This window comes from Zalophus californianus, chromosome 11 (genome assembly GCF_009762305.2).
Source record: "Zalophus californianus isolate mZalCal1 chromosome 11, mZalCal1.pri.v2, whole genome shotgun sequence".
Taxonomy (NCBI): Eukaryota; Metazoa; Chordata; class Mammalia; order Carnivora; family Otariidae; genus Zalophus; species Zalophus californianus.
Window position 1 is genome coordinate 104,090,247 of NC_045605.1, and position 13,997 is coordinate 104,104,243.

The following is a 13,997-nucleotide window of genomic DNA, read 5'->3' on the forward strand; positions in this document are numbered from 1 at the left end:
CAAGCAAAGAAAGTCAATTATCATATGGTTTCACTTATTTATGGAACATGAGGAATAGCATGGAGGACATTAGGAGAAGGAAGGGGAAAATGAAGGGGGGAATCAGAGGGAGAGATGAACCATGAGAGACTATGGACTCTGAGAAACAAACAGGGTTTTAGAGGGGAGGAGAGAGGAGGGATTGGTTAGCCTGGTGATGGGTATTAAGGAGGGTACATACTGCATGGAGCACTGGGTGTTATACGAAAACAGTGGATCGTGGATCACCACATCAAAAACTAATGATGTGCTTTCCAACCAGGGCCTGGCAGAATGGCTCCCGTGAAGAAGGGTGGCGAGAAGAAGAAGGGCCGTTCTGCCATCAACGCAGTAGTGACCAGAGAATACACCATCAACAGTCACAAGCGCATCCACGGAGTGGGTTTCAAGAAGTGTGCCCCTCGGGCACTCAAAGAGATCCGGAAATTTGCCATGAAGGAAATGGGAACTCCAGATGTGCGCATTGACACCAGGCTCAACAAAGCTGTCTGGGCCAAAGGAATAAGGAATGTTCCATACCGTATCCATGTGCAGTTGTCCAGAAAACGTAACAAGGATGAAGATTCACCAAACAAGCTCTACACCCTGGTTACCTATGTACCTGTCACCGCTTTCAAAAATCTACAGACAGTTAATGTGGAGGAGAACTAATCGCTGATTGTCAAATAAAGGTATAAAACTGAAAAAAAACTAATGATGTATTGTATGGTGGCTAACATAACATAATAAAATTTTAAAAATTAAAAAAAATAGTTAATTTCAGAGACCTAATGTCCAGTTATCCATGGCAGCCTGGGGAGCAGGGACCAAAAGAGGAAATATTTGCTCAGGAATCATCATATCACTTTATAGATTTCCCATTTCATATGGCCACCAGCAAAAATGAGTTTCAGTATAATAAACAATACAAACATTCCTGCTATGGTTTTGTATGATGGATACCTAGAGCCTAACTCTCTGGCCAGTCATGCAGTTCTCAACCAGCAGCATCACTAATATTGTGTCCTTATCACAGCCACAAACAACCTGTTTGGTCCTTGTACCTTCACTCTGGGTTTGATCCGGTGAATTCTCTGGGATAATTTGTTTTCCATCTACTTCTCAAGTTTTAGTGAATCTCCAGGGTTCACCCTTCATTTAACTCTTTTTGACTCTGCACATGCACATTGCTCATCGACATCTAGACCACTCATCAACACCTCAGGCTAATGCTTTCTCCCTCACATTTTCCCGAGAGCTCCAGAAACAGCATCCGGGTGCCATCTGCACAACTCCTTTCAAGACTCCACAGTTACTTTAGAAGAAATGTAGAAAACTATACACATTGCCTCCCTGCAACCTGCTCTACCTTCCAAGAGCCCTCCTTTCTCTCCAAGACCTCAAGCCATGAGGCACCCGATGCAGACAATTTGGATTAGTTTCCACCGGCTGCTGCAAAACAGTACCACACACTTATGGTGGTAAACACCAATTATTTTCTCAACATTTGGATGACAGAGTGCAAAATCTGTAACACTTTGCAGAAATCATTGTGTCAGGAGGGCCACGCTACCTCTGGAAGATTGAGGTGAAAATCTGTTCATGGCTGCTTCCAGCTTTGATGGCTGGAAACCATCATTCCTTGTCTTGTGTCCCATCACTCTGATCTCTGCCCTATGAGGTCACACTGCTTTCTCCTTTTCTTGTGCCTGTCAATCTCCCTCTGTCTCCTTCATATAAAATATATGGGGTTGTGGGGCACATGGGTGGCTCAGTAGGTTAAGTGTCTGCCTTCGACTCAGGTCATGATCCTGGATCCTGGGATCTAGCCCTGCTTTGGGTTCCCTGCTCAGAGGGGAGACTGCTTTTCCCTCTACCTCTGCCCCTCCCCCCACTTCCCCTTCCTCCTTGCCCTGTTGGTGCTCTGGGTCACTGTCTCTCTCTCTCTCTCTCTCTCTTAAATAAATAAATAATAAAATTCTTTAAAATACATGAGGTTGCATTCAGAAGACAATCCCAAAAAATTTGGGACAATCTGTCCATGACAGAATCTAGTTTTGTCACATAGACAAAGTCCTTTTTCACCAGGAAGGGTAACATTGCAAGTTGCAGGGATTAAGATGTGGGTATCTTTTGGGGAGCTTTATAATTTTACTGCATTCACATCCGCCTGATACCCAAAAGTTTACTGAATTCTGCCCCTTCTCTTCCTGTCACCACAGCCTCACTTCTGAGCTTCCCCTCCTTGCCATCCCCACAGCCATCATCACTGTCCAGTCCCATCCTGCCTGGCTTGGGTCCAAGTCTCCTATGTGGTTTCCTGGGCTCTGCCATACTTTCCTGCAATACATATTCCTCATTGACACAAAAGTGACCTTCCCTTCCAACTGTGAATCTGATCTCACTCCTACAACCATGAATTACTAAAGGTTATGTGTTTCCACACCTTTTGAGTAAGAGGAGTTTTTGAATCTTATACCCAACTCTCAAATTATAGTCAGCCATTGATATTGCCTCTTGACTGAAAAATAGAAGATAACAGCTATTTACTATTATCAATTATTAACAATGCCTTATAATAAATGTGTATTTTTAACACATCAGGAAATATGTACACTCAAATGGGTCCCCTTTTGTGAAATATATTTCATATTCAGCCTACACAATTAATGTTCAGTGGACACAAGGATTATGGAGCTCTTGTAAACTCTGGGATACTCAAACTACAGACATACTGCTGGGATGATCAAGGTCCACAATTTGCATTGCACACAGGACATCCATGGCTCCATATCTGGGCACCCCTTAGCCTTTATCCTTGAGCACCCAGGACTCAGTGCTCAGCCATAGTTGTCTACATACCATTCACTTGTGTATCATATTGAGTCACTTGATTGTAACAGGACAGGTGATGTTCTCTTTGCCTCTATATCCTCCCTGAATAAGACAGGCTACAACTTCACCTGTAAGGTCTGTTTCATTTCTCCTCCTTTGTGAAACTCTTTCTGAGTCACACACCCTAAAACAAATCTTTATACAAAGACACACATTTCACCCTCAACAACACACACACAGATACACAGTTTTACAATCACACACAGACAAACTCAGAAACACATGATATCACACTCCCACACAGACGCACGCATGCACACACACACACACATCCTCCTGTTATCACTTTGCCTTTCTGTGATATCCATATCACAGAGTGCTTTTGGGTAAATTAGTAATATAAAACAACAAATTTTATCAATCACCATTGCTGTTTCTAAAATACTAAGCATTTACATTCATTGAGACTTTTATTGGCTGGTCATTATCCTGGAAGGTTTACATGTTCTGTCTCACTTAGTCCCTACTAGTAGCCAGGAAGGTAAAAGATTATTACCACCATTGAATGTGGAGATGAAGAATGTCTTCCTCAAGTGTCCTCAATCCTTGCTCTGTGTTAAAATCAACTGTGACACTACATCAAAAACTAATGATGTAATGTATGGTGATTAACATAACATAATAAAATAAAATAAAAATGTAAAAAAAAAACTCACTGAAAAAAAAAATCAACTGTGAAGATTTCAAAAGCAAATGATACCCAGACTGTCCCCCCACACTGCCAGGACCAACCTGTGAATATCTTTGCAGGTAGAACCTGTGCAGTCCTCTTTACTTCATCTCCATCTTGTTTAGGTGCCAGTGGTTCAGTGACTGGGGAGACAGAGCCATGGGTTCATGGGGGGAGGAGGACAAGAATCTCCATGAGACTCAGAGAACACCCAGCATCACCATGGTGGTCACTTTGAGATATTTTGGGTTTTATTTTAAGTTTTATTCTTTTTTTAAGATTTTATTTATTTATTTGACAGAGAGAGAGGTAGCAAGAGCAGGAACACAAGCAGGGGGAGTGGGAGAGGGAGAAGCAGGCTTCCCACTGAGCAGGGAGCCCGATGTGGGCCTCGATCCCAGGACCCTGGGATCATGACCTGAGCCGAAGGCAGACACTTAACAACTGAGCCACCCAGGTGCCCTTAAGTTTTATTCTTATTTAAGTAATCTGTACACCCAATATGGGGCTTAAACTCATGACCCTGAGATCAAGAGTCCCATGGTTTTCCCACTCAGCCTGCCAACCACCTCCTGCCTTGAGACCTTTCCTTAGCTACTTCTGTAAACCGTCAATCCTGCTCATTTGAGGGGTTTTCATTGGTTCCACTGTTATAAACTTAATAAACTTAGGGTTCATACAGGAACATATTCCTTCATGAGCTGCTGCTAGAGAGTGTGAGGTGAGATAAAGCAAGACTGCAGAGGCAGTTTGGGAGGAGAGAAGTTTATAGAATGATTATTTACTGCAACAGAGTTTCTGTTTGAGATGACTTCTGCAAATGAGTAGCCATTACAACATTGTGAATGTACTTAATCCAGTGGAATTGACATTTAAAAAGTTTAAATAATAAATTTTATCTTACATATATTTTACCAAACACACACACACGCACACATGCACATATGCACACACAGAGACTCCTCAGGCTATAGCACCTTGAGGCGGCAGAAAGATAACTAAATGGTAGCCAGGCCTGTAGTTCAATCTCCACTGGACATATACCCCCAGAGTTGCTGACACCTCAAAGTCAAATAACGTCTGGTGTCAACTCACTGATTCACCTCCTAGATTTTTCTTTGTTGACATATGCCCAATTTTCTAGAAACTTTGGTTCAACTCACAACTGTGTTTAGCCAAGCACAAAGGATGACTGTATGCAGAATCTTTTGACTTTGTCTTTGAAGCCTCTAATTTTCCCCTGGACACAGATTACCACTCTCTGCCCAGGGACTCCTCCTCGAATGGCTTCTCCCTGCATCCATTTTACTCGCTATGAAAAGTCAACACTTTGAACACAAAGCTCTGCTTTTCCCATGGCTTATTTCAAGCAAACCTTCAAAGGTGGTCCATTTCTTAGGATATGAAGTCTAATGTCTCCATGCTGAAATTAGCATATTCAGGCGTGTATAATAATCAAAATCTCACATTGTTTAAAAATTAAGACTTCTCCTTTCTTTCACTCCTCTACTACTACTTTTCTCTACTGGCTACTAACCATAATTTCTGGCAGAGTTAGGGCCTAAAATAAGGTGAGACAAGAAACAAGAAAGTTCTTAACTGACTTACATTCTTTTTTAAGATTTTATTTATTTGACAGAGAGAGAGAGAGAACAAGCAGGGGGAGCTCTAGGCAGAGGAAGAAGGAGAAGCAGGTTCCCTACGGAGGAGGGAGCCCAATGTGGGGCTCAATCCCAGGACCCTGGGATCATGACCTGAGCCGAAGGCAGACACTTAACTGACTGAGCCACCCAGGGGCCCCAACTGACTCACATTCTTTTGTATTTAGTGTAGATTCTCTGGGCCAGGCAGCTCCTTCTCCTGTGGATCCTTTCATGGGTCTTCAGAAAGCCCAGATTACCAAGATCTCTTCATCAAATCATGGTTAAAAAACACTCGAAGTAAAACAAAGAGCTCTGGAAAAATTAAAAATATGACCTCTGGAAAAAAATAATAATGAGTTGGAAGACAAAGCAAAATCATAGAACAAAAGTAGTGTATATGTAGTGGAAAGGATTAAGAAAACAAATATGAGAGAATGGAAAAGCATATTAAACCATCAATCCGTGGTGCCCAACTATAGGACTCCAGAATGAGACAGACCATGATGAGAAGAAAATTATCAAAGAAATCTATAAGATAATTTCCTAGAAGTGAAAAATATGAAACTGAATATCCCACTCACTCCTCACATCAAAACACATTTCTGTGATTCTTTTGAACACCACTCAGAAGAAAGTTGTTTCTTTCAGAAGGAAATACTAGGGGGGCGCCTGGGTGGCTCAGTTGGTTAAGCGACTGCCTTCGGCTCAGGTCATGATCCTGGAGTCCCGGGATCGAGTCCCACATCGGGCTTCCTGCTCAGCAGGGAGTCTGCTTCTCCCTCTAACCCTCTTCCCTCTCGTGCTTTCTATCTCTCATTCTCTCTCTCTCTCAAATAAATAAATAAAATCTTAAAAAAAAAAAAGGAAATACTAGGTCATATCCAAGAATGGGGAATACAACTTGATTCAACACAAGACTGGAAGACATAAAAGTTAGATTAAAAATTCAGAGGCTGCAACCTGTAATTGTATATGAATAGAATTTTGTATGAAGTCAACTATCACTTAAGCATGAAGAAAATGGAGATTTTGAGAGTGCAAATCTTCAAAAGCTTTATCTCCAGTGAACTGTTCCTCAGAAGATATGGAAGGATATGCTTTACCAATAAGGAGTAGATGAGGAAAGAACGAATGGAACCCAGTGCATGGAACACAGGATATAACAAAAGTTTTTATGGATGAATCAGTAAAGAACAGTTTAAAAAATATTGAGAACACAACAAAACCAGGAGACACAGTGAAAGAAGTTGTAGACCTGTATGAGGCTATTTGGTGTGGGCAAGAATAGAGACAACTCAAGCGCTTCTCATTGGAAGCTGTTTTCAATAGTTTCCTTTTTCAAAACAGTGCTTCCATATCACTTCCTTAAAAGGAAATTTCTGAGGGACACCTGGCTGACTTAGTCATAAGTGTATGTGACACTTGACCTCAGGATCGTGAGTTCGAGCCCCATGTGGAATGTAGAGATACTAAAAATAAGTAACCTTTAAAAAATAAAATGAAAAATTTGAAAAGTACGAGAAGTTGTTAGAAATGAAAGGGAAGGAAAATATAGAAGAAGAGGGTCAAAAACAAATGGTATTGCATGGAGCACTGGGTGTTATACACAAACAATGCATCATGGAACACTACATCAAACACTAATGATGTACTATATGGTGACTAACATAACATAATAAAATAAAATAAATAAATAAAGGTCAGGGAAAATTTGGCCAAAACTATGTTATGATTCAACAAATTATCTCAGGTCAACTATGAATCTACACTGCATCAAACTTAGGAGCAACTTATGTATTTTATTGAAAGAATTTTAATGAATTTCCTTAAATAATTAACTATCATGTCAAATGACAAGACATTAGAGAAGTGAAAAAGATACCAATATATCCCTTAGAGTGAGATTCTACCATAGAATTCAAAGGCCATAAGACATTCAGCCAAGAACAAAGCCTTATGAGCTGAACATCCTCTCTGAAGGAAGACTTTGGGAGGAGGTGAAGACTGAGGACTGAGTTGGATTTTGAAGGGCAAAGAGGATGTGGATGACAGGATGGAGAAACCAAGGCCCTCCGTGAACAAGAACAAGATGAGATCTGTGCACTCAATGACACAGATGCCCTCAGTCCGGCCGGCATCTGTCTGCACTGGGGCTCCACTCACTGTCCACTTAGTGTGAGGATACCTAGCACTACTGATATTTTGCCACAGGGCAAATGCTTTTAGTGATTTCTCTAACACTGAGTTTCTCAACCAAGACTCTACTAACATGTGAGGATGAAAAGGTCCTTTTTGAGTAAATGTCCTAAGCATCCCAGGTTGCTTAAGAAGAGCACTAATCTCCACCCACTTGATGCCAATAGCGTGCCACCCACCTTGTGGGGACACCCAAAACATCTCCAGACATTGACAAATGCCTACAAGTATAGAAGGAAGGAGAGAGTCAATCAGATTGTGTAGAAAATCACTGTTCTCACAATGCAAATACATTATATCAGTTCTGCCATATCCTCCTTGTAATTCCCCTGAGGACCAGAGCTTTACAACTCTGCATTCCTTCAGGTAGCAAAAAAAGCTGGGCACATAGTGGAGGGAAAATTACTAACTCAATATAGAAGATAATGATGTAGATATCTAATGATCCATACGAACTGTCACAGGTAAATGGGGATTAAATGCCAAATCACACATTTCTTGGCAATGTCAAGTTGTGTAAAGTTCAGGGTTTTGGTGAATGAGCTAAGGACAATTCACTGGAGGTGACAACTGATCCTAGTTTGGATTCCAAATCTGGCTTCCAGCCTCAAGTCATCAGATAGATATGGGATAGATTGGATCAAATTTACATTGGCTCAAGGTAATGGTTACATCTGGGGAACAGGGTGACTGAGGTGGCCCAGTCCGTGCATGGCATGGGTTACCACTTTCTCCTGTCCTCACCAGCCCTCTCCCTGTTATGACACTAAAGTCCTCATCCAGGAAGATAAATAAGGTGCTGTTAGCACTGGGATGACAGGCTGGTGACTGGTTTTAGTGTGGGGTTTGATCCCTGACTTCACTAAAGATTCAAATTTAAATGCACGCCTCTTTCTAAATAGACCTAATAATAAAACATGTAATATAATCAGTGAAATCTTTCTATATATTCAAAATCTATCCTGAAAAGCAGTTGCACAACAATTAATTAAGCACCTACTGTATCACTGCCTTCACACAAAGACCAGAGGTGCACAGGCAGTACACTGTGGGAGCATAACAGGGAGGAAGAACATGGGATCAGGATCCTAGAGATGTCAGGAGTGAGCTGCACACACAGATCCAAGGTGTCTTGGCAAGGGAGACCTAGAGATTCAGAGTCAGGAAAGAGCACAAGAAGAGGGTTGTCTTTGATGTGACATTGGGAAGGAATAAGGAGTTTCAGCCCAGTGGGACTGAGTCAAGGACAGTGGCGAGGGGAGTCTACAGGGAGCAAAGTCCTCAGCAGAAAACTGGCAGGCTTACACCGGAGTCAACCTGGAGTTCACATAGGGCAGTCGTGTGAGTCAAGATCTCAAGATCCATTTGAGCCATAAGATGAAAGTCCATAAGGCTCAAACTAAGAAAGTCAATAGTGTTGAGATGTTTCTCAGCAAGAACACCAGGCTCCTTACCCTGGTTACCACCCATAAGTGTGGGCTGATGATCAACTTACTTGACCTCTCTTGTCACACTGTCTGCAGCTGGGGAGAAATGATATGCCCACCTCGTGGGGAGGTGTTGGGGGAGAGGACATGACCTCCAGTTGACTCATAGTTATACTCAGGCAACTGGAGACTCCTCACCCACCCTCCTGTTCCTTGGAATGCAGGTTCCACTTGCCTGCTCCACTCCCAGAAGCAGCCCCAAGCACAATGCCCTGAGATAGTGATGTGGTGTTGAGATCATCTGAACTGGGTATGTGACTGTACCCACTTAAGACCTCTCTGTAAACTTTCTGATTCTGGCAAGTGGGTGTGGAGATCTACCCTTTTTGTGACTACCCAAGACAACTTTCTTATGTAAGATCCCTTGCTCATTAAACCTGCCACATACCAAACTGGAGTGGCCAGCCTTTTCTTCAGTTTCTCCCTACACTCTGTGTAATGGGGGCTGCCTTCAGATTACACCTGGAAAACTGCAGAGGAGGTTGCCAACCAAGGGAAGGTGACCACACATCTCAGTTTTCTCAGAAGAATCCTGGTTTATGTTGCTCTCCTGGCATGCCATCCATTTTGAGACCTCTCACACTCTAAAGTATCCCCATTGGACCAATAAGTGTCATGATCATCCTTCATATTCTGTTGTTGTCAAAATAAAGGAGGTTTGCTCCAGTGCCTTGCCTCAAGTGACCCTTCTTTTTTTTAAAGATTTTTATTTATTTATTGAGAGAGATAGTGATAAGAGAGAGAGCATGAGAGGGCGAAAGTCAGAGGGAGAAGCAGACTCCCCGCTGAGCAGGGAGCCTGATGCGGGACTCAATCCCGGGACTCTAGGATCATGACCTGAGCCGAAGGCAGTCGCTTAAACAACTGAGCCACCCAGGCACCCTCAAGTGACCCTTCTATTAGTATTTGCCATTCATGTTTTATTGAATTTTGGAACAGATAAATACCCATTGCTGCTGGGCTTTGAGAAGATTACTAAACCAACAGTATGGAAGATGTTTGACAGAGAAGTTATGTGTAAATTATATCTCAATAAAATCCTTCCGGGGCACCTGGGTGGCTCAGTCATTAAGCATCTGCCTTCAGCTCAGGTCATGGTCCCAGGGTCCTGGGATCGAGCCCCGCATCAGGCTCCCTGCTCCACAGGAAGCCTGCTTCTCCCTCTCCCACTCCCCCTGCTTGTGTTCCCTCTCTCACTGTGTCTCTCTCTGTCAAATAAATAAAAAATAAAATCTTTAAAAAAATAAAAATAAAAAATAAAATAAAATCCTTCCAAAAAGAACAGTGTCAAGTAAGCATGGATCAAAATACAGTGGTTTTTATTCACACACAGGACTTTTACCTCAGATCTCAACATGACCTTCTCTAGATCTTTCAGAGAATGTGAAGTTCAACCAAGTTTCCAGTGATCTCTGATGGTCCTAGTAGTCCTTCAGGTTTTATCATAAGAGCTTTCTCAATTTTATAAAATGAATCACTAGCAGCTGCCATGTACACAGCACTCTTCTGTGCCCAGCCCAGTCCTGAGGATTTTTGACAATCCCCGGACTATTCCCAGGGTACAAAAAGACACAGCCTAATGAAGTGTGGATCACTACATCAAAAACTAATGATGTATTGTAAGGTGACTAACATTACATTATAAAATAAAATTAAAAAAAAAAAAAAGAAATCTCCACAGCAGGCTTGGCCCATGGCAAGTAGTGAGCCTGGTCCAGGGTTGGCCTAGATACTGTGAACAACCAACATCTCACTGCCTTCAGATGTCTCCAAGGCCAAGGCCTTTCCTACCATTGCCGGGCTGCTAAGTCCCTCCCTCTCCAAGTTCTAGACTTTGGCATGATCTTAATGAGGAAGAGGTTCACTTCCAAAGAACATGCCTGAGGTTAATGTCCCAACAGCCCTGCAGGTGAGGGCAGAACTGGTTTTACAGAATGAGTGAAAAAACATGTAGGATATCTTCTCCCTAAATACTGTGAAGTTGATCCATATTGGTAACTCACAATTTCAAAACACTTAAAGATCATTTATACTTCAAAGAACTCCTTCATAGGCTTTTGTGCCAATGCATAAAACACTGAGAAAAGATGGCTCTCACTGTATGTTATTACTTTTATGAAGTATGATAAGGCCTCAAATGACCAAAATTTTGGTGTAAGTATATATCATGTCTTCAATGAGCTTGAGGACAGGCCAAATATAACTCTCCCTTGCCTCATACTTTCTTTCTCTCTCAGGGTAGTCAGGGTAAAATCTATATCTATAAATTCACCAGAACACCTTGGTTTGTCTTAATAAGGGATCAATAAGTGTCACACAAACACCCAAACTGAAGGCTTCCTCATTCCTCGAGTTTCTAAGCATCATTTGGGGACGTGACTTAAAAGCCCCTTTTGGGAAAAGGAAACAACAGGCTAGCTACACATGCATCCTAACCTTTTGGTTTCCTCTATCTCTCCTTGTCAACACTGACTTACCAATGAGTCTTTTGTGGGCTGAGTTTACTCTTTGTTCATTCACCTGAGAATTATCATCATCTGTCATGGAGAAAACATAAGGATAAAAAATATGCACCTCTTTATTGTGGGCACCATGTACATCATGTGGGATATTATTTTATTTCATTTTATTTTACTTTATTTTATTTAATTTTTTGCTGAATAAGAAACATCTACAGGATCCTGTGTCCCCACAGGTAATAGGGAAAGTCCATAATATCTGAGGCACCAGGGAGAGTCCCCATTAAGACCTAGCCAAAAAGTCTTTCTGTTCATCACTAACGTCCTTCATTTATTTCCCTTGAAATGGAGATTGGCAGCAATGGTCCACTGGGGGAAAGTATACACATAAGAACATCACCTTCTTCCCTATTTCTAGCTTCTCCCTAAATTGGTATTGATCTTGGCAGCTTATGCTCCAGCTGAATGATGGGAAGAAATGTCCCTAATAATCCAAACAGCAAATACTGCATTTGTAATTAACACATCCCTCTGGCTCTCTCATCATTTTCATTTTCTTTCTTTTAACTTGAGTCTACTTTGTTTCTCTTGTTCCTATTACCCTCCTATTGTCCCTGCTTAAACTGATGTGGTTTTTCTATTTCTATAGAATGAGGCTGTCCTGTGTCTCTCTTGCACCAAGAGGTACACTGTGTTTGCTTTCCTAATTTTGCCAAATACCAAGTGCACAGAGCCTCTGTATGTGCTCTTCCCTCTCCTAGAACATACTTTCTCAGATCTTCCCCTTGATATCATTGTCCACTTGTCCAGGCTTTAAAGTTTGTCCTCCTGTAGCTGGCCTGGACCTCTGTACAGGACACAGCCCCTCGTGGTTGTTTTGTTGTTCTGTATAGCAATCGTTTTCTGATGTCACTCATTCAGTTATGGGCATGTTTGTTGTCTCTCTTGTGACAAGTAAGCTCCACAGGGTCAAAGTCTTGGTCAAACATCTAAATCTGGGTCACACAGCGCAGGCGCCAGTCATTCCGGAAGTTCATGTTTACTGTTGAACAGTGGATGGATGGATAGATGGACGGATAGATGGATGGATGGATAGATAGATGGATGCATGAAACCTCCCATTTATTTATGATTACCTTGTTTGAAGCCTTGAATAAGCTCTTCACAGAGTGTCTATCATCCTTACAAAACCCGACATAGTATTATTCCTGCTCATTTTAGAGCTGAGGAAAAGGAAGCTTGAAATGACCAGCAGTTTCACTTGCCCAGGGACACTTCATGATTAGTTGTTGCATCCAAGATCTGAACCCACATCTGCTTGAGCCCAGACCTGCTCACTGTTCCACCACTCAGCACTGCCTCTGCTGAGCAACCACTTGCTCTACAGCTTCACATCATCCTTTGAATCAGTGGGAAAAAATCCTACACAGCTAAAAAAAATTCGTAGGTTTATAATAGACTGAATTTATGAAATTGAGTTAATTAAATGAGATATTCTTTATAAAAAGAGTCTTCAGAAGAATGAGACCTTGTGGGTATTTCTCAAACATCAAGCACCTTACTAAAGTGTCTATGGGCCAAGGACGTCTTCCTCCAAGAGGACATATGTGGTTCAATTGCACTGAACCCAGCTGTGTCCTAAACTAGGAGGAACAGACACAAAGGATAGGAAGCTTTAAGGACCTTGAAGAAGGAGGGAGGGCTGTGAGAAGGATATGAAGACTACACTAATAATAAAACAAGGATGACAACACAAGCTCACTTTGCTGTAATCTGATTAGTTAACAAGCACTTTTGCATTAATTTCACTTAAAGTCATGCGTGATTATTGCAGTTCCAAAATTGTTTTTGCATCCAACAGGCTCTGTCTCCTAGGTTTCCACAAACAGAGCATAGGCTGGCTGAAGTGAGTTCCTTCTTCCCTGACAGACCAGCTGACCAGAGCTACCCTCAGCCATGAAGCTGCTGAGAGTCCTTGTGCTGGTTGCCCTCACTGGTTTACTGCTTTGCAGGTGAGTTCTGTGCGGGGAAGACAGGCTTTGGAGAGAAGATTATGTCTGAACCCTCTGGAAGACCTCCTGTTCCCCAAAATCTAGTGCAGAACATCTCATTCCTCCAGTGTCTTCATATGTCATGGTTACTAGTGTTTGGCTTCTCTGGGCTATGGAGTAGTTGGGGGTGGGGGGGCACACATGTTTTCACGTTTAAAGGAAATCCTAGATCCTGCCTTACTCTGCTAGAATTGAGAACTCAAGACCATTCACCATAATCTTTCTGAAAGTATGTGTCTACTGCGGTATAAGAAGATAACCAGCATCCTAGAGATCCCAAAAAGAGTTTCATACCTCATAATTGAGACCACTTTTGCATGTTTTCTTCCAGGTTCTAGATTCTCATTTCTAGAACAAGTGGTTAACAAAACAGTTGGACCTCAAGTAACCATGGATAAATACGGAGAATTTCTTCAAAAATTCATATCTAGGGCTGCCACTGACCAGCAATAGCACAATTGATACAATGTTTTCACAGTCAGTCACGTGAAACTCTAAGCAATGTTGGAGCGATGATGGTAACTATGGTTTCTTCTGATGTGCTTTCAAAACACAGAACAGGGACAAACAGGCTCTAA

At 41.9% G+C, this 13,997-nt stretch overlaps 2 protein-coding genes across 2 annotated transcripts; both read left to right on the top strand.

Moving 5' to 3' along the window:
• Positions 1 to 312: 312 nt before the first annotated feature.
• Positions 313 to 721, top strand: LOC113913815 (60S ribosomal protein L31-like). The gene has a single exon (XM_035723038.1). The coding sequence runs from the start codon at positions 313 to 315 to the stop codon at positions 688 to 690; it is 378 nt and encodes a 125-aa protein (XP_035578931.1). The 3' UTR covers positions 691 to 721.
• Positions 722 to 13,324: 12,603 nt separating this feature from the next.
• On the top strand, positions 13,325 to 13,997 carry SCGB2A2 (secretoglobin family 2A member 2). The gene is given in 4 exon segments (XM_027578310.1): positions 13,325 to 13,363; positions 13,365 to 13,380; positions 13,751 to 13,861; positions 13,864 to 13,997. Coding segments are annotated over 4 exon segments (300 nt in total).